Source organism: Petromyzon marinus, chromosome 33, assembly GCF_048934315.1.
Source record: "Petromyzon marinus isolate PM22_M1 ecotype Great Lakes invasive population chromosome 33, UKy_Petmar_22M1.pri1.0, whole genome shotgun sequence".
In the NCBI taxonomy this organism is placed as follows: domain Eukaryota; kingdom Metazoa; phylum Chordata; class Hyperoartia; order Petromyzontiformes; family Petromyzontidae; genus Petromyzon; species Petromyzon marinus.
The window spans coordinates 12,120,928-12,148,619 of record NC_133699.1 but is presented as its reverse complement, the minus strand read 5'-3'; the positions used below and the strand labels follow the sequence as shown (position 1 = coordinate 12,148,619).

General features: G+C 49.6%; 1 protein-coding gene across 1 annotated transcript in view; it reads left to right on the top strand.

Annotated features, from left to right (window-relative positions):
* The window catches only part of TTLL5 (tubulin tyrosine ligase like 5), a 108,787-nt gene that overhangs the window by 62,303 nt on the left and 18,792 nt on the right, over positions 1-27,692 (top strand). The window contains exons 31-35 of the mRNA XM_032965176.2: positions 2,479-2,645; positions 3,226-3,467; positions 7,183-7,378; positions 8,066-8,308; positions 20,633-20,757. Coding sequence (XP_032821067.2) covers positions 2,479-2,645; positions 3,226-3,467; positions 7,183-7,378; positions 8,066-8,308; positions 20,633-20,757 — 973 coding nt within the window. The remainder of the gene's footprint in view (positions 1-2,478; positions 2,646-3,225; positions 3,468-7,182; positions 7,379-8,065; positions 8,309-20,632; positions 20,758-27,692) is intronic.

Genomic DNA, 27,692 nt, shown 5'->3' with positions numbered 1-27,692 from the left:
GTACGTTTGCCCACTGACAAAGAAATGATCAGTCTATAATTTTAATGGTAGGTTTATTTGAACAGTGAGAGGCAGAATAACAACAACAAAATCCAGAAAAACGCATGTCAAAAATGTTATAAATTGATTTGCATTTTAATGAGGGAAATAAGTATTTGACCCCCTCTCAATCAGAAAGATTTCTGGCTCCCAGGTGTCTTTTATACAGGTAACAAGCTGAGATTAGAAGCACTCTCTTAAAGATTGTGCTCCTAATCTCAGCTCCTAATCTCAGCTCGTTACCTGTATAAAAGACACCTGTCCACAGAAGCAATCAATCAGATTCCAAACTCTTCACCATGGCCAAGACCAAAGAGCTCTCCAAGGATGTCAGGGACAAGATTGTAGACCTACACAAGGCTGGAATGGGCTACAAGACCATTGCCAAGCAGCTTGGTGAGAAGGTGACAACAGTTGGTGCGATTATTCGCAAATGGAAGAAACACAATAGAACTGTCAATCTCCCTTGGCCTGGGGGTCCATGCAAGATCTCACCTCGTGGAGTTGCAATGATCATGAGAACAGTGAGGAATCATCCCAAAACTACACGGGAGGATCTTGTCAATGATCTCAAGGCAGCTGGGACCATAGTCACCAAGAAAACAATTGGTAACACACTACGCCATGAAGGACTGAAATCCTGCAGCGCCCGCAAGGTCCCCCTGCTCAAGAAAGCACAAATACATGCCCGTCTGAAGTTTGCCAATGAACATCTGAATGATTCAGAGGACAACTGGGTGAAAGTGTTGTGGTCAGATGAGACCAAAATGGAGCTCTTTGGCATCAACTCAACTCGCCGTGTTTGGAGGTGGAGGAATGCTGCCTATGACCCCAAGAACACCAACCCCACCGTCAAACATGGAGGTGGAAACATTATGCTTTGGAGGTGTTTTTCTGCTAAGGGGACAGGACAACTTCACCGCATCAAAGGGACGATGGACGGGGCCATGTACCGTCAAATCTGGGGTGAGAACCTCCTTTCCTCAGCCAGGGCATTGAAAATGGGTCGTGGATGGGTATTCCAGCATGACTGACCCAAAACACACGGCACATTAAGGTCCTGGAGTGGCCTAGCCAGTCTCCAGACCTTAATCCCATAGAAAATCTGTGGAGGGAGCTGAAGGTTCGAGTTGCCAAACGTCAGCCTCGAAACCTTAATGACTTGGAGAAGATCTGCAAAGAGGAGTGGGACAAAATCCCTCCTGAGATGTGTGCAAACCTGGTGGCCAACTACACGAAACGTCTGACTTCTGTGATTGCCAACAAGGGTTTTGCCACCAAGTACTAAGTCATGTTTTGCAGAGGGGTCAAATACTTATTTCCCTCATTAAAATGCAAATCAATTCATAACATTTTTGACATGCGTTTTTACGGATTTTTTGTTGTTATTCTGTCTCTTACTGTTCAAACAAACCTACCATTAAAATTATAGACTGATCATTTCTTTGTCAGTGTGCAAACGTACAAAATCAGCAGGGGATCAAATGCTTTTTTCCCTCACTGTACGTACGGTGCGAAAGAAGTTAAACATTAAGAATGGCCCATAATGCGATCGCAGTCTCAAACCATGAAGCACAAACGGTAACACCGCTGCCCGTGTCAATCATTCGCCGCCAACATTTCAGATATTCCCCAGGCTAATCACTGAAGCCATCCACTGGCTCATTCGCTCAGAACATCAACGCTGCTGACCGACTCCCCGCCATGCAAAAGAAGCAGGGGCGCGGAGGAGCCATTCGAAACATGAGGGTGATGAGCAGGCGGATACCAATCAGGTTTTGTGATTACACGATGAGTTCTGGCCGTTACTTGTTCAAATCCACGCACTCCTGTGTTTAGATCTGGATATTGCAGTTTTACATCCTGAAACTGTGTCCGTGTGTGACCAAATCACACAATTTTGTCAGATTCACAATCTAAGAACACTTAATGCCTACTAATACTTGGGTGGCCGAGCGCCATGCAAAAACTGATTGTTAATGGCCGCAGGGCTATGATCTCGCGTGTTTGCACGCGTGCATGCGTGTGCGTATTTCGGTATTAACACGTGTGCTGGTGTTTGTTTATGGGAAGCGGTGGTGCAGCATTTAGTGCACTGCACTATGAACCCAGTGACCCGAGTTCGGTTCGACGCTCACGGCCAACACCAGTGACGATTATCTGAACCAGTCCTGGGCATCCCCTAGGTTGACCCCGCCTCAAATGAGTACCTGGTGAAGTGTGCAAACATTGCCACTGGGGAAGCAAAGGCGGTCAGGCATGGTGCTGGAAACCCACTCCCTTCGTGTGCCGTGCCGGCCTTCATAGGTGTTCACGAACAGCACTTGCACCTTTGTCTTTGTTATATTTGGGTATAATCACGTGTGTGTGTGTGTGTCGTGTGTTTGTTCATGTTAAGGCCATACAGGAGATCGTTGTGTTTGTTTGCATTGTTGACAGCGCACAGCCGTACCGGCTCGTCGCCCGTTCGGCAGCGGCCGGGAACAGCCGTGGCTCTGTCCCGTGAACAAGCGTGGGGCGGCGACGCCGTCGCGGTGGCGCTGAAGCGATTGGCCGAGAAGCAGGCGTCGCGGCAGTACACGGCGGCCGGGCTGCTCGGCCAGCACGTGCGTGAGCACCCACCGCAACCTCCGCGTACACGTACATAAAGACAAAGATCCGCCGTGAAGCTTACATAGGCTGTCGGGGGCAAGTGATTTTAGCGAACACCTTTGAAGGGCGACTCGGCATGCGAGCGAGTGGTGTGCCCAGGACCACATATTTCGCACCACACAGTGTACTTATTTAAGGCGGAGTTGACGTAGGGGAGGCCTTGGACAGGTTCAGATATCACCGCTGACCTTAGCCATCGCCGGGAATCGCACCCAGCCTGCCAGATTCGTAGCGCAATGCGCTAAGTACCGCGCCACCACTCCGCACGCACGCACACATGCACAAAAAATATAAACATGCATGGACAAACATGAACATGCAAATTTGTACCTATAGAGATACCCATGAACGCACACATTCAACGCATACCGCACACATGCACAAAAGGTCCCTCATGCAGCCTTACAGATTTACAGATGAAAGGGTGATTGCCATTTGCGAGCACCTGTCCGTTCAGCACAACAACACAACACAAGGCGATGCAGCCACAGCAACATGGGCACACAGCCACACCATGTTTTTTTTTCTCCACAGCTCGCTAACTTGAACCCGGCGGGCCGCTCGTTGGTACGGCCTGAGTCTGGGCCGGCTCCCGCCCTCCACTCTGGCGGCAACGCCGCCCCGAGTCATTCTGCAACCCAGCACCTGGCCGTTAAATCGGCACCGGACTTCGGAATCTCTCACCTGCCCAGCGGCGGCGGCGGCGGCGGCGTGCGGCAGAGTTACATCAGGAGGACAGCGGAAGGGTCGGGTCGACCCCACGCCGCCGCGCTGAGGTAGCGTGGGATGCTGGTTCAACACTTCAACACACTGTACGAATTAGGGGGTTAGAGCATCCGGGACAACAACCGGGGGGAGTGAGGTAAACAAACGGGGACAGCTGGCAGTGGTTTTGGGGCAAGGCGAAAGTGAGGAGAGGCGGGAAAGAGACAGACGGACTGGGCAAACGCGGCGCACGGCTCGGGGCCACTGCCAGAGGAGGCGACAGAAGCACCAGGGTCACCTAGGTCTCGAACCAAGGGGAATCGTGGATCCAGGATCAGGGTCCACCACCAGTCCCAGTCCAGCACCATTGGGTTGCCCCGTGGAGTTACAGGGAAGTGCCCTTGCACAAACAAACGCTAGGGGAGCCACAGGAACATCGGAGGTCTCACTTCGTGAGTGCACCCTTCAATAGAGTCCCAGGGGTAAGCATAGTCTGCGATAGATGATATTCGCCATGGGCTCCGAGAAGCAGTCGCTACACAGAGTAGGGGAAAGTGGGCCAGGGAGATCGGGCAACAAGGTAATGGATCCAAATTCCGTGTGAAGTTTGACTCGGCCTTTCATTTTTTCTGGGTCTTTAAAAAGAGTGCTGTACTTCTTTCTGGGAAATAAAAAAATGTCTTTCTAAGAGACTAACCCCACCCCACCCCCACCATGGAAATGTGGAATTTCCACCACTTGTCCGGGCCACCGGTGGAGATGATCGCCACTCCATTGCATGGTGAAAGACGCTGACCTGGAAATTGTTGACACCATTCGTTAATGCGTGACCGGTGCCGGGTCCTCGTGTAACATAGTAGGTCTTTCGAAAGGCACGCGCAATTTAGAATGACGTCAGAGTAGGATGGCGGGGGAAGCGGGGAGGAAAAGCAATATTTCAAATTTAGTAAAAATGCAACCACTTCAAATAACGTGAGGCACTCGTATGTGGGCAGTGAAGTCATGCCGGGCGTGGGAGGGAGTTGGGTTTTCAGCTGCGCAGAAACCCCAGAAATAGCGGGCAGCGTCCGGGCCATTGGCATCGCCCACGGCAGAGGGGGAGGGGTCGTCGTCGCCTGAGGTCCTGTTGGAACCGGCGCGGAGGGGTGCGTCGCGTGCAGTTGAATAATGCGTGGATGGACGAGAGAGGTCTTGCAGTCTCTCGGAGAGGATTAGCAAACGAGAGAGAGAGACGATTGGACACGTTTTTATATTGTTCTCTAGTCAGGAGTCCTCGGATAAGCGCGTGGTCAAATCACCCAGGACGCACCTGGCCTTTGTTATATCTTAGAAGCTCAAGCAGGGTTGAGCCTGCACAGTGCTTGGGATGGGTGACCACTGCACTAACGGGTGTGATAGGCTGCTGTGTGGCTACATTAAAGGCAAAGGGCAGTGCAGCAATATCCACTGTTGTACCATACGATGCTCCAATGACTATGCTCCCCGCCTTAACAAATCAGCACTGACTAACGTGGTGATGTATAGTTAAATAACCCCCACGACCTGCTCAGAGTGGGGAAGGTCTCATCCAGTCGAGGATTGTTAAAAAGGGCAGTATATGTCCTCAGATAAACTGGTCCCTGCCATGGGAATGTTCAATTTCCACCACTGGCTCATGATTTTCAGTAGAGAGCAGGGTGACCATTTGACCACTAATTTTTTTATCCAGGAAATCCCCACTGAGTCCCAACACACTTGTTCAGGACATGTCTGCCGAGCATGTTTGGCCAGTTTTCTTATGGAATATATTCGAGCTTGGGTTGAAACCTGTGTGCTCATACCCATAACATAACACTTACGAATCCGTGCAGGTGCATTAGCATCCTTCTTTCTGTACCGCCACCAATTGGCTTCCTCAGCCCATCCCTGGTCGCTAGGCATCCCGTACATGTCAGCGTCTGCACGGTTCACCAACGCCACCTCCAAAGCACTGGATTACAGGAGTGCGTCACAGCCACTACGCCCGGCTTAGTGAGATCAAAAGAGGCGATGGAACAGGAGAAAGATGTGTGGGTAAGAACCATGCTGGTAGAGGGGAGACAGAGTGGAAAAGAGACAGTGAATAGTAGGGATTTAACGGTTCAGTTAATCATGGTCCTGGGTCCTACATTATTATTTTGCCCTTGGAGATTATAGTGGCCGCAAGGTTATTGGGAACTATTAAGCATTTTTTTGTGCCAGAGTGCCACTTTCATGCAGAATCCTCCTATGTGGTTCCACTTTGAATGTACTGTGTTTTTACAGCGTTTTTTTTACTGTGGATGACTGTGGCTTAGATGCATAACGTTGCTGGATTTGTACCGTAGTTGCGGTTTGAACCGTAAACCTGCAGCCTTCAATGCAACAGATTGGACTACTTCTGGCAGTGGTTTATTAGCACAGGCTGAACATTCCATTGTCCTCGTAAACAATCACCGCCGCAACAACTAAACGCGTCAAGCTGTGCGGTAACGCCTGTGATTGGAGTTTCTCAACTCCCAACCGGAATGTCAACTCCCTGCTCAGGGGTCAACTCGGTCCATCCTGCTTTGGGATGATAACAATGAGGACCACTTTGTTGAAACTCCACAGTCTTCTTTGTCGTGTCTCCCATCCCAACCTGTATGGGTCTTTTCCCAATATTCTGCACAGGCCACAGCTTCTCGTGTTGGTATTGCCAAATCTCGAGGAGTTGCATTGTGGTGCTGCAGGGCATCTCAGGAGATGTGAGCCATGTGGCTTGCTTCTCCTGACAAGCACATTGGTCGGCTGTTGTGTAGAAGCCCCCTGCCCCCCCCATTCCCCATGATTTCACAAGAGAGTTGCGTCTGCTGAAAGCCAATCTCTTCAGTCTGTTTAGGCTCTGCTATGTGAGCCATTTGGAATCGGAGCCCAGACGCGAGCTCCTCACTCGGGGTGATTCCTCGCCGGCTCCATGCAGGAGCTTTGTCACTCGATTTTTTCACATTCTTTTTGCCAGAGGGGAAGTTCTGGCAGATTCCGGTGACATTGGTCCTCATTTACCGTTATAGAGGCAGAATGTCCTCTGCCATAGGAATGTGGAATTCCCTTCACCATTTTAGAGCCATCAAGGGAGATGACCACTGCACGGGACTCGATGAGCATAAAGGCAGTTGAACTTTAATCATTATCATATATACACATTCTATATGTACTGTATATGTGTTATCCTCTATGAAACTGAAATATGTTTCTGTGGAAAATAATTCTGGTGCAGCACGCATTTTCTTTTTTGGCAGGCCCGAGTTATTGATGAAAATTCCATATTCACATTTTAGAGATTACTTTTGCCAAATAATGCTAATTATAACAATGCCTGAAACTAGGGAAACCTGATTGAGTCTCGTAACTTTTCAAAAGGGTTCTACGTTGGGATATTTGGCCAATTGCATTCATGAGGGACATATGAGAGGAAGTCAAAGAACTTGAAGACAATATACGCATACGAGGGTGAGATACTCAAATATCCACAGAGGTAGATTCAAGAACCCATTACTCTTCTGCCATCGCATAGCCAACTCGCAACCAAAATCTAGAACATTTGTTTTTCTCATGCGAGTCCACCAGGCTTGATTCTGCTTAGCTTCCCAAGATCTGATGAGACCGGCCGCATTCTGAGTGATTTCGTGATAGGCAGTGAGATCTCGCCCAGCTTTAAACAAGGCACACGAACGAATTAATGAATGTACCTCGGGCAGCGTTTGTTGTAGCACGGATCACGCTGCCTGTGTGTGCCCCATCTGTTAGCTCCTCACCAGACCCGCTGGCCGCATGGGACCGCATGTACGGGCAGCTGGCGGTCCTTGCCTCACGTCATCCTGGCGGCCACCAGCCTCACAAGCCGGATCGGGGCAGCCCCTGGCACCGCCCTGACGCCAGCGGGAGGACAAGGCAGCTCCCAGCCAGCGTCCGCAGTGACGGGGATGCGGATTTGCGCGAGACGGTGCGGTGTGTGTGCGATGTATGTATCTATGTTGGACTTCTTTCGCACCGTACGTAGCCAGCCGTGCTAATCGGAGGTGCAAATGGGCACGTGGCGCTGCGATGTGCACGACGCGCTACAGACCAGGTGACCCCAGTGTGGTTTCCGGCCAAGGCTGACATCGGTGGAGAATATTTAAACTGGGTCTTGAACGAGTACGCCCGGTGTGGTGTAAACATCACCACTGGGGAGACAAAGGTGGCTCGGCAGGGTGAAGGCCACCCCGCTCCCTCCTGTGCTGTAGATGCTCGCTAGCAACAACGGTCTCTTGAAGGCTCCATGGGGATCTTTGCTGGGTGCATGGGATTCATTAGTCAATTACATTGTATTTTTAAATACTCATGATCCATGCATTGTTTCGTACTCGTCAGAATCAATTTGTTTTACGATTTTGATTATTTGCAAAGGATAGAGAAAATCTGGCGTGCATGATCGAGTGCTGCGCAATGACTAATTTAGTACTGTACGATGGTGTATAGTGCCTAGGGATATTGTACAGGCAATTTGTAGTGGGGTTTCAATTTCCGGCAAGATGTAAATGCGATTTGTTATTCAGTGTTCGTACTGGCAGCCAACTCGGCACACGCTCGCCCGTCGTGCCGCTTTCGACCCGCCATGCATCTCCCCTTCCCGTCCTCCCCTCCCTAGGAAGCCCAAGAAGCCGTCACGCGTGTTTTCGAGTGGAAGAGCGGGGCGGGCGCAGGGCGGTGGGGGCAACATCCGGAGGACAGCGCGGCGGGGGGCGGCACGGCGCACCGGCCGGATCCGGGCCGAGCAACGCTGCTGCTGCAGCAGCAGCAGCAGCAGCAACAGCAGCAGCAGCAACAGCAGCAGCAGCAGCAGCAACAGCAGTCGCGGGAGCTGCTGGAGACGAGCCGGGCCCGACACCTGGTGAGTCCCTGAGACACGGAACACGTGGGGCGGGCGAGCTGCGAGATTATGACCCAGCCATAATGCGTTGTTCGCCTGTGTGCATGTGTTGGACTTCTTTCGCACCATACGTAGCTAACTGTGCTAATCAGAGGTGCGGGGCGGAAGCAGGGGCGGAGCCAGGATTTTCAGCCCGGGGTGACATTCAACAAATTTTAATTTCAAGAATGATTGAATGAGAAATCGGCTGTACCCCCCACGCCATCGGTTGGCGACACGCTCTGGCAATGCAGTTGCACGGAGTCCGCCAGACCGAGTGTCGTACACTTATACGCAGAATGTTTCAGATTTTCGATTTTTTTTTTCGGGGTGACAATTGTCTACCCTGTCACCCCCCCCCCCTGGCGCCGCCCCTGGGCGGAAGGACAACAAACTAAACACAAAAACATAGCTCCAGTGGCTTCCTAATATTGGAAGGAAGAGCGTTCCAGATAGCCGCAGAAGCACATTTGAAAGCGCGCGATGCGATGACCGTCTTTATTCGATGACCATTTATTTATTTAATTTATCGACTAATTGGGAAACACATAATTAATCAGGCGGCAGAGTCTCACCTCTGCTCCCACGTGTTCTATTGGACAGGAGTTAACAGGCGATAATTGTTGCAATTGTTGACTTAACCAGCGTAAGCTGTGTCACACGAGTTGTGGCTTGTAGGGGGTTTCGTGCTTTCGGGGGAGGCTGGATGTTGGGGCCAATATTCTTAAAGGGGCCCCAATAATCGAGCATCAAAAATAATCGACTTAACCGACTAATTGTCACAGCTCTGGAGGCCACCGAGTGCGATGTCAGGGCTAATGATTGAGCGTGCGTGGCTATGTAAAAGTGGGCAGGGCTGGCGGACAGAGAGGCTGCCAGCTTTTACCATGTGTCCCCGTTGAGCCTCACAGAAAATGATTAACTTCAGCACGATGCGATATGAAACGTGCGAATACGTGAAGCCGGGGGTGCACTTCTCTTCTTGTGCCTCACAGTGGGATGAAGGAACATCAATTGGCAACATTAACGCTTTGAAATCTCTTGCACAACATATGCCTGTGTATAGGGCACAGCTTTCCAGTGTCATTTTCCACCCGAGAGGTTAAGGATCGGAGGACACCCCATGCAGTGCCCCCACCTCCCCACGGCCCTGCTAATCATAGCCTGGAGTCAAGGGCACCACATGGAGAGGTGGGGGCAGCAGCGGTGATGGTGGTGAGTGATGCTGGTGAGCGGTCAGGGGCGGTGATGAGCATACAGCGCTGCTGGCGAGCGGGCGGTAGTGATGGTGAGCGGACAATGTTGCTAGTTAGTGGGCATTAGTGGTGGCGAGCAGGCAAGGATGGTGGTGAGTGGGCAGTGTGGCGGTTTCACCACGGAGCGAGAGTTTTATTCAAGGCAGGCAGCTGTGTGGGCATTCGGATGTTTCCGCTGGCACTTGTGAAATCCTGCTGTGCGGCGCTGTGCATCGGCAGTGCCAAACTGGGTGTCGGGGAAGGAGGCGGGGGGGGGCGGGTGGTGAGGGCAAAATAAGTAATATTTAAAAATGCTTTTTAAAAAACACGCTTTAATGAAATGTACCGTACGATTAATGGCAGAACTCCACGACTCCAGGAAGTGGCCCCGAAGCTTGCTACAACGTAAGGGACCGTGGGCAATTACAGCCAACGTGAGTTGAGCGTGGACAATTAGACCCAAGCCGAAACATAAGATATAAAAAAGATTGCTTAAAAATATATATTTATTTTTGAGGATAGAATAGAGTATTGTCATCAGTATGACATAAGTATACCAAGTTTGCAGTCGATACGACATTGGGAAGTGGGTTAAAATTGAGTTACAAGATTTGAGGATACAACAACAGACAGAGTTGAGGATACAACAGACAGAGTGAGTTAAATAAAAGCGTGTAAAAAGGGAATCGATTAATGAATTGTGACGGATTGAGTCAAATCGCTGTGTTGAGGGTGGTGCCTCATTATGGGCCAAGTGCTAACCACCATATTATGTCTTCGCCCCCTCCGTCCACGCAAAGACAAAGATCCCCCGCATAGCCTTTAACAGACTGTTAGGGCAAGTGCTATTAACGAGCACCTATGAAGGCCGGCAACGGCACACGAGGGGGTGGGTGACCAGCAATACGCCCGGCCACCTTTGTCTCCCCATTGTTGATGTTTACACATCGCACCAGGTACTCATTTGAGGCCGAGTCGACCTAGGAGAGGCCCTGGAACCGGTTCAGATAATCGTCACTGGTGTTGACCGTGAGCGGGGAATTGAACTTGGGTCACTGGGTTCGTAGCGCAGGGCGTTAACCTCTCCACCACTGCCCGCTCCGTCTACATACATACACACACACACACGCTTGTGAATACTTGTACACGTTAAGCACATGGCTCGTGGGTCGTTGTTTGCTTGCTGACCAAAGGAATGTCAGAAATGTCCTCAATCCCTCCCTCAAATATTCAGAGATCCCACGTTCTGGCCGGAGGGGTGTGTTCTGTGCGCCTGCCTTGGCTCAACCGCCACACCCCCCGCGTTAGCGGGTGCATGTCGATATAAAAATATATCTAATGCATCCGACCAGGTGGCGCTGTGGGCACAGCGCTCGGCTCACAGTCGGGTTTTAGAGTCAGAACCCTGGCCGGGGTTCAACGCGACCAGTCCGCGTCCCTACGGAATCAATAAACCGCCCTCTGCTCGGTAAACTATAGTCCACGTGTGGATGGACTCGCACGCACCCTGAGGAATGTCGAATTCCTGCTACGAGCTCAGGAGCACCCCTAGATTATTTAGATAATTCTGCTCCTATAAATTTCGACACGATAAGCAACTCGGTTGAGCCGATCATTTGTGGTCAGGTCGCTTCTGAAAAATAAGCAAATAGCTCAGTGGGCTTTAGCTGGCATTTTATTGTGATTTGTTTTCCTTTCCTATACTTTGTACTCCTATTGTGTTTCTTTTTTACTATTTGTTGTTGTGTGGATCTGACCCCCACCCCTACTGGATATCTGTGAAAAAATAACTTTATAGCTCATCGGATTCCTCCAGTATAAAGCAATATTCTTATGTTGATTCTGGCATTGGCTATGAAACGTACCTCTGTCCACCCAGCGGAGTAAATGGGCGCACCACCGTTAATGGATAGAGAACAGGTCACGTGGTGGGGTAAAGTGTGGGTACTACCGTCTCTTCCAAGGTTCTTGGCCAGCGTGTAGGCCCTTCTGCCGGCGGTGGCGTGAGCCAGCAGTTGAAGAGTTGCGCCTTTAACCACCTCTACCTGAGAGACGAACTTACGAGGGAAGATCACAAATGCAGTGGCCTACGTATGCAACCTCTTATTTTCTACAGTTCCCTGCTCATTCTTACCGCCGATCTCTTTTTCAATCAAACACGTGTTTAGCCCCCAGTTGGAAAAGACCACAGCCTCGCCGCGGTCAATTAGTTTTCTTAAATTTCACTTTCAGACATTTTCGTTTCGACCTTTATGTACCTGCCTAATATCCCATGACAGCGTCTGCCCAGGCAGCCCGCCACCACAGAAACGCAACGCTCCCCTCCCACTTGCATATTTGTGGCGAGCAAATTTTGTTTATTTATTACATTATATCTGTTTAACAAGTAGGCTTTCCCGACCAATATCATCCATAACCCAATGAAACTCTTATACATTATATCTGCATGTATAAACCATTTACCAACCTGCATATATAAACTGAGCCACCTGGTCTATGTGTGTGTCGTTGTATGCCAGGCATTGGACTGTGTGAGGCCATAATAATGAGAATAAATAAGCTGTAGCCCCTTGTCAATATACTTGTGGATGAAGGCCTCCTCATGTTGTATCAGAAGCGGGGGGTTATTTGACCATACTTCATCACATCGGTCCACGCAGGTTGGTGTAGGGGTTGCTGAGGACCGGTTCTGATATCACTTGCCCAATTGTGTTGTTAGCCTTGGCCGCTAATCGAACTCAGATTGTCACGTTCGTAACGCAGTGTGTAAACCGCTGCACCACCGCTATCCCGTGCATCACAGACACAATGCTATTTATTTTTGTAGGGTCAGCTGCTCAGATTTTCTCTCTCCACGTGCTTCTATTCTGTGCCTCTTCTCTCGTCACACTCACTATTCCCGTATCTCATTCCACCTCATCCTCCGATCTCGCCCTCGGTCTCCGTCCTCTACTCCTCTGCACCAGTGGCATCTTCACAGACTTTCTCATTACATCTCCTTCACCCCCTTCTCAGACAAGCCCAGAACACCTAGGTCTCGCCTTCCTTGCCTTTTCACGAATATTAGTATCCCCGCGGGCTCTGTCTTCTTCGTTCTGCCTCATTTGCCATATCAACATTGATTCCAACCGTCCTTTTATGCACTCTTTCATTAGCTCGCTGTTACTAATTATGAAATGTATTTTCCGTATATATTCTTATGAAATATTTCAGCCACAAGAACGTGGAATTTCCACCACTCAGGGCTCAGGGCCACCAACAGAGACGAGCGCTGCCCCTTGCCGTGCATTTGAGGCTCTGACTTTTGACATGCTATTAAAAGCCGTGCCTGTTCCACCGTTCCGCTCGAGCCCGATGGCATCGCCGCCGCTGCTGGAATGCTCGCCGCCAAATGCGAGGCTGTTGCCGGCCACAAGTGACTAACGTGGGAGGAATGGACTCGGGCAGAATCGCTGTCGGCGCGGGGTTTCCCCCGGCCGCCACTTGCTCCTTGATATCACCGCAGCCGCCCCGCTCGTTTTGTCGTGCCGCTCATCCTGCCGCCGTCTAGCCGCGGAGACAAGCGCCTACATAAAAGTTTTTCCACGTTCAAACAACCAGTTGGACTGCAGCTCATCTTTGTTGGTGGTCTCCAAACCGTTTGTGGAAATTCTACATTCTTGTGGCAGGTGCCACTCTCTCCTTTGGACAAACATTGCTGTTGACTTTCCCACAATGTGGTTTCTTATTTTAGCATTCCCGGAATTATGTTTTTTGTGAGTTCGATGGACCCTCGATGATGGAGATTTTAAATGAAGGCTGAACCGTCGTGAATTTGAGCGTTATGACCACAGCGAAGCTAACCAGTTGGATTTTTCATCCGCAAAGTGCTCGTTACGCAACAGCGTCAACAGCGACAGCCCTGTGGTGCAATAGCTGTGACCAAATCAGCCCGGTTGGGATTGATTTCATCAGATCTCAGAAGCTGAGCGTGGTTGAGTGCGATTGATATTCGCCTTGTAGAGGTGTAGTAGGCTTGGGGCTGCCACGTGGCCAGAAGATGGCAGTACAGCAGTGGATTCTAAAATATATCTGTGCAGAATCATGATATTTATTTAGACCGGAGGAATCCGATGAGCTACAAGATTTGATAGCAAACAATACAAAAACACGTGATAGTAGTGCAAAGTACAAGAAAGATAAACAAATCACCATCAACACACAAATAAAACTAATCCATCCCCATCCTACCAGGCAAAGCCCGTTGAGGTATTAACTTATTGTTTCAGAAGCGACCTGGCCACAAATGATAGCTCGGCAAAGTGGCTTGTCATGTCTGTGCAGAGCTTTAGGTGTTCCTCTCTCGTATGTGTCTGTAGGTTTTCTCTGGTTTCCCCCCAAAAGCCAAAACAATCAATGAGCAGAATTGGCCAAACATCACGATGCAGGACTGTCTTGAAAAATTGCTTCGCACTCTTTGAGACTTGCCTTGGATGACTAGCGGTATGATCATCGTTGTAGCTGCTTCTCACAACAAGCATGTGGAATCGCCGCTGCTGGCTTAGAACCGTCAACGGGGATGAGCCGCTGCTCGTTTTGAGTATTGGGAGATGTGCCGACTCTACTCATCAACAGAAGGAAAATAGCCACAATTCATGGCCTGTATAATTTAAGTATTGCATTTACATTACCTTTTTATTGTTTTTGCGATTCATGTTTCCATAATGGGTTTATAGTGTTTGTAGCAGCGTTAACATCTGCGTAAACACACCTGCACTGTGAACACTGCTGTGGGTGTAGTGCGTGTGTTTGGGGAGCAGTGGTTTAGCGGTTCACACACTGATCTTAAATTCCGGCACTGTTACTGCTCGTGATGCATAACAGGAGTTGCAGTTGAAACGTGACATGTGTGGAGCGGTAGTGTAGTGCCTAGCGCACTGTGCTTACGAACCCAGTTCGATTCCTGCTCACGGACAACACCAGTGACGATTATTTAAACCGGTCCTGGGCGTCCCCTAGGTTGACTCGGCCTCACATGAGTATCTGGTGCGGTGTGTAAAATCATTGCCTCTGGGGAGACAAAGGCGCCACTGGGTGCTGGCCACCCACCCCCTCGTGTGCCGTGCCGGCCTTCATAGGTGCTTGCTAACAGCACTTGTCCCAACAGTCCTTCATGGCTAAGCGGGGAATCTTTGTCTGTGTTTGGAGAGCAATGTTTTAGCGGTTCACCGACTGATCTTAAATTCCGGAACTGTTACTGCTCGTGATGCATAACAGGAGTGACAGTTTGAAACATGACATTACCCTGTGCCTCCCTAGGTCAAAGCAGCCTTAATTATAGTTCCCATTGGAGGGATGTTGAGTTTGTTCAAGCAGGCGACACCCGATTATTGGGGGTGATCATGATGATGGAGATGATACGAGGAATAATAAAGGTGATGTCGTTGATGGTGATAAAGATGACAAAGTGTTGATGGTGCAAGTGCTGGTTAAAATGATGATGTCTTAAATACCTTGGTGGCAATGCTACCAGTAACAATGATTAATGATCAGCCTTCTTATTATGCTATTGCCAATGATAATAGTGCTGATGATAATGGAAATGGTAATGATGTTGGGAGTGCTGATGAAGGTGATGAAGATGGTGATAATCTGCGACTGAAGCATCAGCAGAAAATCACAATTACAATGCAAATACTGCCCGTGATAATCATAGTACGCTAATGCTTGTTGGGGACCAGAAGTGCAGTGGTGAGTGCACTGCGTGACCTGGGTTCAATTCCCACTCATGGCTAACATCGGTCTTGGGCCTTACCTACATCGGCTCAACCTTAAATGTGTACCTGGTGCAGGAGATCTTTGTCTTTGGTGTGCTAATAGATCGTCTTCATCAAGGGATGCCCAGATGTGTGGCCTATAATTATTTCATCTTAATTGTGAGAGAGCAGTCACAGAGTGGACATTTTGAAAACCCGCTTAGAAAATGTTTGCCAAAATTCATCCTGTATCGATGCCCATTACATAACGGGACCTCTGAACGCATGCGAGAAAGTTGCGCGAGAGGGTGGTTACGAACCTGATAGATTTGGCGCAAAACTCAGCCCGCTTAAAACGATTTTCTCGTGTATAAAAACAACCTCCGGATAAACAGGCAGGTGTCAGGCAATGATCGTTTACACCCGCTCTAGAAGGTTGAAGCGCGAGTGGCGACGTAGCAACGGAGCACGTGTTTCACCAATGGTCGTGAGTTTGAATCCCAATCGGAGGTGTTGTCAGCCCATCCCAGCCGTGGCATTGTAACATCCAAGTGCCGGTGCCGGTTCGTGTCAAGTCAATGGCGGTTGTCCCACAGAGAGATTGAGGACATTGTAGCGATGTTGGATTTCTACGACTTGCTACCTACTTGACTCGCGCTATAGGATTCCGTGTAGGGTGCTTAACATTCACGGTGCTCTGTGAGCAGGACGTAACTTCACGTGGCTCTGCCCAGGTGTGCAACCCGGAAAATATTTCTGCGCCGGGCACACAAAGATGAGGCGTATCCGACGTAAAATCAATATATTTCAGGCTGCCCAACTGTGGGCTTTGTGGAAAAATTTGTATTCGTCAGCAGCATTTATTGAACACAGACAGAGACGCGCAAACAAATAAAAACACACAGAAGCGGTGTTCTCACACCCAAGCGCTGACGCAGAGGGGAGGGATGGGGGAGTGTGAGAGTGTGAGTAAGCATGGCTGGAGAGTAGCGCGCGGCGCGCTGCCGTATCCCCACGGCATCCCGTACTGTGACGCACACCCCCGGCTCCCGACTGCTCGCGCGCTCCCCACTCTCACTCTTCCTCACTCTTCCCAGACTCACTGCCCAAACTCACTCTCTCCAGACTCACCTCCAGGGAAATGCGACGTTGACTCAGCGCTCTGCCCCGCAACTCGAGCTAAATGCACGAAAGCGCCCACTTCCTCTCTCATATGTCCTTTGTACATGAACATGCACAGCCCTTTGCCAATTCACTGCTGGATGAGGGTCTCCCCTCTGATGTGGTCTCTAGACAATAGACTGGCAGACCGGTCTCTGATGGGGTCTCTAGACAATAGACTGACAGACCGGTCTCTGATGGGGTCTTTAGACAATAGACTGACAGACTGGTCTCTGATGGGGTCTCTACACAGTAGACTGACAGACCGGTCTCTGATGGGGTCTCTACACAGTAGACTGACAGACCAGTCTCTGATGGGGTCTCTAAACAATAGACTGGCATACCAGTGTCTGATGGGTCTCTAGACAATAGACTGGCATACCAGTGTCTGATGGGTCTCTAAACAATAGACTGGCATACCAGTGTCTGATGGGTCTCTAGACAATAGACTGGCATACCAGTGTCTGATGGGGTCTCTAAACAATAGACTGGCAGACCGGTCTCTGATGGGGTCCAGACAATATTAGATTGAATAGGGGGTCTCTGATGGGTCCACGTATTGTGTAACTGTATATGCTTTGTGTGGCTTCATTGGAATTTACACAACTCACAAGGAAGCCTTGTTTAGCAATGTACATATATATTTTCAACCAATTTGTTCATTGCCGAATGTGGAACCCCATTGTGAGCAATTCCTCTGTGTCTCCAAACCATGTGTTATTTATTAACCGTTGAATGTTTACATGTGCTGGTATGAATGCTTGGGAGATACCGTTCACAGACATTTTGCGGTTTTCTATATATATGCGTGTTTCTTTCCACGTTCAGCAAGTTTCTTTCCATCGGCTGTCGAGAGAATCGGATACCGTGCGGCCAGATTCAAAAAGACTCATGTGCTGGTTAAATCGGTTACTTAAAAGCCAGGTGGAAACAATGATTGGATTATTCAGCTAACCACTACATGAATTTGTCAGTTTCTCATCATTAATCAACTCATTTGGTTCGTGTTTCTCTGGTCTTAATGAGATGAGGTGGTATATCGGCTGGTAATTCTAAATTTAAATGGTCTACTTTCGTATGGCATTTGAAAAGTAATTAACTCTACTGCCAACCATGACACTAATCCTACCGTTAACACAGTTAGAAAAAGTATTAACGATAGGGTTAGTGTTAGAGTTCATATAAGGATTATGTTCGTTTTTGCAGTCGAGTTCATGTTAACAGTAGCCTTCGTAGAAGACAGAAAAACAGACGGACACAGATAAACAGTCACGGAGACATAGGGGAGAGACTCGCGCAGACGATAGAGACACAGATACGGACCGAGACGGAGAGAGACACACAGAGAAGCAGTGCCTCCCTCTGTTTCGCTGTACTTTGTCTTGTCCGCTACAAGCCCGCACGTAAGGCTGGACATTGGGTTTGATGGAGAGGAGAGTAGGAAATGTGTGGTAGGGATGGAACTCTTGAATAAGACATGCAGGAAAAATAGTTAGGAGGTTCCTTGTAGCGGGAAAAACTAATCGCTTGTTATTGGAAATTTTCGGGAACTTATAAAGTGTGTATAATGCAATAAACTTGCGATGATTCACGAATCCTCATCGTGCTTAAGGCTACAGCCGATACTCGGCCAGACTCTACGGCGAAGAAAACATTCTGTGGCGGTAATGCTTCTGTTGGTGTTCATTGATGATGTTAATTCCTTTTCATTTCCTGCTGCCAGTGATGTTGGTGTAGATGTCACGAAGCATCAGGATTTGCATGTATAAGGGCACTCGCTTGAATGCCTCCGCATCTCATCGCAACCGTCCCACATTGCACCGTTCCGTTCTAAACAACGCTCCCACTAATGTTGCACCCATAACGTGAGGCAACAGATCTGAGAGTGCAGTTGGGATCCTAGGAGACCCCCCCCCCCATAATGGCAGCTGGTCTCTGATGACGTTAACATTTGTACCGCTTTTGCTGATGTACGTATGTATGTTTAACTTCTTTCGCACCGTACGTACAGTGAGAGAAAAAAGTATTTGATCCCCTGCTGATTTTGTACGTTTGCCCACTGACAAAGAAATGATCAGTCTATAATTGTAATGGTAGGTTTATTTGAACAGTGAGAGACAGAATAACAACAACAAAATCCAGAAAAAAGCATGTCAAAAATGTTATAAATTGATTTGCATTTTAATGAGGGAAATGAGTATTTGACCCCTCTGCAAAACATGACTTAGTACTTGGTGGCAAAACCCTTGTTGGCAATCACAGAGGTCAGACGTTTCTTGTAGTTGGCCACCAGGTTTGCACACATCTCAGGAGGGATTTTGTCCCACTCCTCTTTGCAGATCTTCTTCAACTCATTAAGGTTTCGAGGCTGACGTTTGGCAACTCGAACCTTCAGCTCCCTCCACAGATTTTCTATGGGATTAAGGTCTGGAGACTGGCTAGGCCACTCCGGGACCTTAATGTGCTTCTTCTTGAGCCACTCCTTTGTTGCCTTGGCCGTGTGTTTTGGGTCATTGTCATGCTGGAATACCCATCCACGACCCATTTTCAATGCCCTGGCTGAGGGAAGGAGGTTCTCACCCAAGATTTGACAGTACATGGCCCCGTCCATCGTCCCTTTGATGCGGTGAAGTTGTCCTGTCCCCTTAGCAAAAAAACACCCCCAAAGCATAATGCTTCCACCTCCATGTTTGACGGTGGGGATGGTGTTCTTAGGGTCATAGGCAGCATTCCTCCTCCTCCAAATACGGCGAGTTGAGTTGATGCCAAAGAGCTCCATTTTGGTCTCATCTGCACACAACACTTTCACCCAGTTGTCCTCTGAATCATTCAGATGTTCATTGGCAAACTTCAGACGGGCATGTATATGTGCTTTCTTGAGCAGGGGGACCTTGCGGGTGCTGCAGGATTTCAGTCCTTCACGGCGTAGTGTGTTACCAATTGTTTTCTTGATGACTATGGTCCCAGCTGCCTTGAGATCATTGACAAGATCTTCCCGTGTAGTTCTGGGCTGATTCCTCACCGTTCTCATGATCATTGCAACTCCACGAGGTGAGATCTTGCATGGAGCCCCAGGCCGAGGGAGATTGACAGTTTTTTTGTGTTTCTTCCATTTGCGAATAATCGCACCAACTGTTGTCACCTTCTCACCAAGCTGCTTGGCAATGGTCTTGTGGCCCATTCCAGCCTTGTGTAGGTCTACAATCTTGTCCCTGACATCCTTGGAGAGCTCTTTGGTCTTTGCCATGGTGGAGAGTTTGGAATCTGATTGATTGCTTCTGTGGACAGGTGTCTTTTATACAGGTAACGAGCTGAGATTAGGAGCACACTCTTTAAGAGAGTGCTCCTAATCTCAGCTTGTTACCTGTATAAAAGACACCTGGGAGCCAGAAATCTTTCTGATTGAGAGGGGGTCAAATACTTATTTCCCTCATTAAAATGCAAATCAATTTATAACATTTTTGACATGCGTTTTTCTGGATTTTGTTGTTGTTATTCTGTCTCTCACTGTTCAAACAAACCTACCATTAAAATTATAGACTGATCATTTCTTTGTCAGTGGGCAAACGTACAAATCAGCAGGGGATCAAATACTTTTTTCCCTCACTGTAGCCAACCGTGCTAATCGGAGGTGCCCAGCAGTAGCGCATTCGCCGCTTATCGTAGAGTTTTGCGGTTCACGTTGGCGAGATGTTATCTCCCTCGCCTGGGCTCGATCCTGACTCTGATGACTGTATATTTGGAGTTTGCATGTTCTCCCCGTAGTCGTGTAGAATCACCGTGCGTTTAGCGTATTTGTCTGCTCTAAATTTCCACCTAATAAGCCACTTCCATTGAGCTATCGTTTGTGATGGCCAGGTCACTTTAAAAAAAAGAGCTATGCAGCTCAGTGGGCCTTACCTGGTAAAATAAACCTAAATTTTGATTTAAAGCTTTTGTGACTGCAGTAATTCATATTCTTAGTTCTTTCGGTAAAGTCACGTTGAAGGGAAACAACAAAATAATAAAAAAAATATAAACGTCGTGAGAATTTTTATTGTTTTATATATATTTTATTATTTTGTTGTTTCCCTTCAACGTGATTTTACCGAAAGAACTAAGAATAAAAATAAACCTAGTTTTAATTTAGTGGGTGGTGGTGATAATGATGATGGTGGTGGTGGCACCGCTCACAGGCGATGCTGGCCGAGGGCCCCCCGTCCGTGCCGTGGACCCAGAGGGCGACTCCGCTCGTGCCCAAGCCTCCGTCGTCCCCGCTGCCGAGCCGGAAACAGCTGCCCCCACCGCTCCGCATCGCCAGGCAAGCGAGTGTCACCGCGCCGCGACATTTCTTTCACTCTCTCGCTCACGAAACCACCAAGAAGCTCCTCGTACAAGAAATGCAATCCCGTCTTCCGTGTGTGTTTAAACACTCGCCTTCGGCTTGTTTTATTTGACCAGGTAAGGCGCCCGCTGAGCTGTTTTTTAGCCTTTTTTTCCAGAAGTGGCCTGGCCACAATTGATAGCCCATTGAGAAGTGGCTTCTCATCATGTGTAAATTTATAGCAGCCAAATACTCTAAACCGCATGTTGCTTCTAAATGTGGAGGGAAAAACCGGGGGGCCCGGAGAAAAATCCACGTGACCACGGGGAGAGAGCCATGCAAACTCAAATTATCGAGGCATCGGGGTCGGGATCGAACCCACGGCCTCCTGTACATCGCGCGAGGTAGTTCACATCTCGCGAGGTAGTTCACATCTCGCCACTACAATGCCCGTATCACACCGCCGCCAAAGCCTACATAGTTTACAAACTATTCCACCCCGGTCACTTTTGAATGCAAAACCGGATTCCATGCCTTTATGAATGTAATTGGTTTGAACTATACTCTATTCCACAGATGAAACATATCGTAATGGAAATCCTTTTTTTAATCGTTTTTCCCCCCAAAGGTATTCAAGTTGTGCTATTGTCGTCATGTCCTCACAGATTCGCTTTGTAACTCTCGCAGAGAGATGCAACCCCGTGCGTTAGAGAACTGCCCACGGACGCTCGACGTAGACTTTGCCCTTCAGTCATATTCAAGAAGAATGATTAATTACCCTTCATCATCACAAGTGCCCCCAGCCTCAATGTAATGTACTCACAGTCCAGTGCTCTTTTTCCACATTCATCGGATAATCTTCCGTGGTGCGTGTCGATATGTTCATGTTCTGATCGCATACTTTATTGAGTTATCATTTGTGGCCAGGTCATTTCTGAAAAAGAAGTTAATACCTCAGTGGACTTTGCCTGGTAGGATGGGGATGGTTTAGTAATTTGTTTACTGTTCTTGTACTTTGCACTGCTAGTGTGTTTTTGTATTGTTTGTTGTTATTGTAACGTTCTTATCCACCCCTGCTGGACATCTGTGAAAAAGAGCGTTATAGCTCATCGGATTCCTCCAGAATAAACGCATATTCTGATTGTGTTGGGCTTCGCAAGTCCTCGAGAGCCAGTCCAGGGTTCCTGCGGTGTAACAGTCAGCACACCGGACTGGCAATCCAGAGGTCACCGAGTAGACTCCGTCTTCAGGCGCGGCAGTTGAAACATTCGGTGGCTGTTTTGTCAATCCCCCAACCTCTGCCTCTGTCCACCCAGCAGGGTAAACGTGTACACCACAGTTATTCGTTTGGCGGGTCGTGTGCGTGGTGGGGTAAAGTGTAAGTTACACCCGCCTCTTCCAAGATACCTGGGCATCGTGGGAGAGTAGGCCAAAAAATACCCTCGCTCGAGCTACCTTTAGTGGAGGCCCTTTCGCCAGCAGTGGCATGAGTGAGCAATTGCAGGGCTGTGCCTTTACCTTTGGCCTCATTACATCCAATCCTGAGCCCTATCTCAGCTGTTGCTGTGACGGAGGGGCAGGTGTGTACGTGGGATAAGTGATACATTCCACACGTGTTTGCCGAGAGAGCTGCTGATCTCTGCTTTGCACGATCCCCGGGCTAACGGCCCACTCAGAACACAAACAAAATCGCCCACGGGAAGACTCAACGCAACCGGTCGTGATGCCACAGGAATCCTGGTGGGGCTCTGCCGCCCTCCCTCCTCCAAAATGAACCGTCGTGGCCTCCGTGCCTCTCATTCACAAACAGCCCCTTGTGGTGGCTGTGTAGTTCCTGAAGTTCAAAGGTCAATGCCATTACCGTCACCGCACTTCACCACTGCTTCCTTCCTTCTGCCATATTCCACAGAAGATGCATGGCCGACACCTGACCCTCTAGTATTTGCTGTCATCTTCTCATCCCATTGTGATTGTGGATCTGGGTGCCCCCCCCCCCCATCTTAGGTGCTCCCCACCTCCACGACCATTTGCTGTGCTTCACAATCAACACCGTACGCATCTCCACACTACCCTAGTTGTAGAACATGTCTGTGTATGGACATTGTCTTTGTCAATTTCACTGCAGGATGAACGCCTCTCTATGCCGTGCCTGGCACGAGTGTTGTTTGACCATACCTCGCCACGATGGTCAGCGGTAGTTGGTGAAGGATGGGAGCCCAGGACCAGTTCAGGCTGCGGGGCTTACGTGGTGGGCATTGCATTGTTGTACCGTGCTCCAATGTCCCCACGACGTCTGTGCTTGTCATCGTCACCAAGGTGCACTGACCAGCGCGGTGAAGTAGGTCAATAAGATTCCGTGAAGCGGGGAGGGGAAGGTTCCCCCCCCCCCCCAGGGTCCCCCCCCCCCCATTCCAGCAGTGGATTAACACGTACACGTGTTAAGGGGTGGTGAGCGGCAATGGAGAAGGTGGTTGGTAGAGAGGGATTGGATGGGCGCTCGGGGTGGTGGGGGGGCACCTGTGCTGGGAGATGGCTATCGCCGAGAGGAATGGAGCTGGCACGCCAAAGCCTGTGACACGCACGCACGCAACCAACCACACACAAACATGCACGCAAGCACGCACAGTGGCACCCAGAGCCCAGCTCGTCTTAATTAACTGTAGGGACAGGTAGTGTGAAGAATGGTGTGTGAGACCATGATGTTGCCAGCTGCCTGTCTCCGCAGTGCTGATGATCACACGCACGCAGTTCTGGGTGCTCGCTTAATGCTGAATCGACCTAGGGCAGTGGTTCCCAACATTTCAGGCCCCGCAACGCCGCTGTCAACCCTCGGAACATTTGCGCGGACCGCTACGCACCAGTGATTTTTTTGGTTGTATTAGGAAATAAAATATGACTCTCCAGCGAAGTATCTGCAATGCTTCCACAGACCACTTCCCATGGCCTTCCCGTGGCCTACCCGTGGCCTTCCCGTGGCCTTCCCGTGGGACCGCAGGCTAGGAACCACTGCCCTAGTGGATGCCCAGGATGGGTTCAGGTGCCGCGTGATGTTGTGTCCGGCAAGAGGAATCACAATATAGTGCGGCACGCTCTGCGCCCCCACCCTCCGTATGCATACGTCTGCGCGTCTCGCTCGCACGTAGACATACACCCCCTGTGTAGCCTTTAATATACTGTTGGGCCAAGTGCTGTTCGCAAGCACCTATGAAGGCGGACAGAGCGAACGCGAGGGGGCGGGCGTGACCAGTGCCACGCGAGGCCGCCTTTTTCTCCCCGGCGCTGATTTTTACACAGGTTTAGGTTGTGAGTCGGGCGCTGTAACCGCAGCAGTACCTGGCCGCATCAGAGTGTAGTGTAGTGAAATACGCGGTGCGCACAGTTGACCGAGGACAACCGAGGGCAAGCAGGTGCGCGTGTGCAACATGGAGTTGCACCGCCACCTAATTAAGGGGCTAAGCGGGTGCAAACCGGGTCGACCAGTTGAGCGAGCTGACACCGGAGGTGTTGCCAGGGAGACGGGAGATAAGGGTTGATCAATGAGCTGACAGGCGCCAGCCTGGCTAGCACTAAAGAGACACACGAGAGCTCTCGGATGATTGGCCTTAGGATATAAGGACGTGTGTGAACGGAGCAGAGTTAGTTGTTGCTGGGGACAAGAGTGAAGACATCTCGCCGCTGCCGCTCAAGCCGTCAACGGACCTCAACCCTCACGAGTCGCCGGGCGGGTGATGGTTGATCCCCCCACCCAGGACAGACGAGTGAGTGGGTCTGAGGGAGTGTAGGCGAGAGCAGCGGTGGAGTGTGAGAAGCCTCTGTGTTGAGAAGCTGCTGTGTGCTGAGGCACTCTGTGCGAAGCCTCTGTGTGTGAAGACGCTGAGTGCAACTAAGCTGTGCGCGGAGTGGCTGGGAGTAGAGCTGCCGAGGGCAGGATAGGTGAGGTGTAACGTAGAGACGAGTGGAAGAAGTTAGGTCTAAGTGACCGTGTAGGTAGTTGTAGGAGTGCCTACAACTGGTGCAAGTGTAGTGAGTCCAACTGAGTCGCAGTCGTTATCTTAGGAGCAACACTGTTTATTTACACATAACACAATCTACACTCGGGTCTCGAACGCCCATCTAGCCACGCTACGGCAGAACTAGACGCGGTTCGCCATCCCGGAGCGGACCACAAGCTGGGTCCCGGACCACGTGGCTCGAGGCTTCTTCTCCCCGACGTGGATCTTCGTAACACCGGCACACGAAGAACCCCGAACTCCTCACGGGGCCCTCGTTATATGCCCCCCGGGCTGGGGCTGGCTCCGCCCTTCGCCCCGCCCACATTCCAGGTCTCTCAAGCTCCTTCTCGAAGGTTCCCGAGAGCTCCTTTGGACCACGTGACCGCCCCGCGGCCCCCGTCCACCGGTGGCCCCCCTCCAATATCGTCCGGTCACGTGTCAGCAGGTCAACCAGCGTATCATACCCCAACGTAACCCTGGCTGGCTGACGCTCCCTCTCGCTCCCTCACCGGGAGCCCCCCCAAGCCCCGCTAGGGTCGGTACTACATCCTGTAACCCGGGCTGCCCGTAATGACAAAACATTACCCGCCGTGGCTTCGTAAGCCCCGGCACCATAGTGACAAGCACAGTCACTACACAAGAATCGGTAAATAAAGTGTAAGCAGGTGACTTGTTACAATGTGTCCGTCTGAGTGATTTTACAAGACACGACAAGAGTATTGCCAGAGATTACGTCAATGTTTGTGAAACGGAAGCCATCTACCCACGCTTATGACAGACAACGGGCATTGAATCGTGTGTAAGTATCGCTTGTGTATAATGCAAAGTGCATTTATAAAGAGAGTGCAAATGATAAGCTTGGCTCATTGGGAAAATAAAACCATACAAAGGAGATAAAAAATAACAACATCAATACAAACGAGACAGTGAAACGAGATGGATATAATACATCGTGGAATCGAATCGGAGTCTTGTGTCATGACAATTCATCTGACCGCAGAGGAGGGTGACTCACGAACTGGCCGATCGTAAAACGTCATCATCTTGAACCCTTGATTCATATCCATCCGCCACTCCTCAGATTCCTGACTCACCTGACCGACAAGAAATCTGCGGAAGCTGAGCAGGTTTCTGTCTGGCACGAACATGCTTGCTGTTCATTCTGTGAGAATTTAGTTTCCACTCTGTTTTTATATATATCCTTATGTCGGTACCCCGGGGTACCACATAATACAAAATGGCCGAGGCAATTAAATACTTTATTTCTGGGACACTACTTTTTTTTTCCCAGGGGTGTACTTAACTCCACGACTGGGGTAACCAATCAATCCGAAATCAGTGCCACACTCTGTGATGTCGAAACACAGCGAGGACTATTGCGCTAAAACCCTGAACGCTCGTACGCACCATAGTGCATCGTGTACAGCTCGTCAAGATGAGTCGATTGCCGCATCGCCGACCATCAACAGACTAAAAATTACTGAATCACGGACATTGTGCGAGAGCCGGGGTACTATGGTAACTCGGGGTACCGCCATGAGGTTCATTTGTAGTGACTGACTTGGAGACGTAACTTCTTGAAGGCAATTATTTAATTCAACACCGAGCACACTGTTACACACTCTCTGCTGCTACACAACGCTCTGTCTCTCGCTTAAACGCAACTCTACTCTGGTTGCTGGCCTGCAACACAACGCTAGCCGTCTGACACTGACGGCGCTGAGCTAAGACAGCCAACTACTGCTAGCAGCACAATTATCAAGTGGATGATGACAGCGGCGAAGGCGACAGCGACGACAACGACGACGAGGGGATCCCACTCCAACGACGGCCCCGATCCCCCACTCGGGGTCCCCTTTTATCCTGTTAGCGTGGCCTCACTCCACCTCGGGCCACGCCACCCTTCTGAAACCTACGAGCGGGCTCTCGACACGTCCCCTGCCGTAACCTTTACCGTAGATCCCTCTCAGGTCTGTCACATGGCCTGCTGTCAGTCAGGGCTGCTTCACCCTGCAGATCCCCTTCCCTGCCAGCAGCCAGCGCTATGCTACATAGTGACCAATTATATGTCACTACACATGTATAGATATTTTTATATATATAGATATCTATATATATATTTATACATAAAAAAGCAGGTTCTGATTGTGTGCATGGTATGTCCTTGACAGCTTTTCTGGGCGTGATGACAGGCGCCCGTAATCCAGCTACGAGCAGCTGTTATTGGTGTATTGCACAAAGATGGAGCCGTTGTGTGTGTGTGTATGAGATGCCCACCCCGCAGAGTAAACAGGTGGCACCTGTCGGATGCAGTGAAGAAAGTAGGCCTTTGACAGCCTGTATGTATAAGACAGACTCAAGTTTCTTCACTGATAAAAGAGTTACTCACTTCTAGATTTGAAGCTATTGGTGACTGCAAGGATTCATACTCTTTGGGTTTTTCGGTAAAGTCACGTAGGTAAAAAATCAATAAAATAAATGAAAACTAAAATAAATGAAAACAACTAAAATAAATGAAAACAACTACGTTAGTTGTTTATATTTATTTTATTGATTTTTTACCTACGTGACTTTACCGAAAAAAACAAAGAGTTACTCACTGAAGGTTGCCAAACCACGGCTCCCGGGCAGTTCAAGTGCTGCTCCATAGAGACGCAGATCATTCTTAGCTTTTCGCTACAACTTTACATGAATCAGGAAAAAAAAAAATCTGCAGAAGTATTCGTAGCCCGGCGCGCTCGCCCCTCCCAGCGGAGCCAGACACGAGTACTCCCGGGGGGCGCTTACGCAGATTTCAAAACCTCCGCAACCGACCAAGTGCGGAGCGACCCGGCGGCATGACCACCATGCGTGTGTTGTCGCTCGCTTGACGATGTGAAGGTTTGGGTATGTGGCTTGTAGGCTCGGGAAGCTTGGCCACCGCTGTTATCGATCATTCCC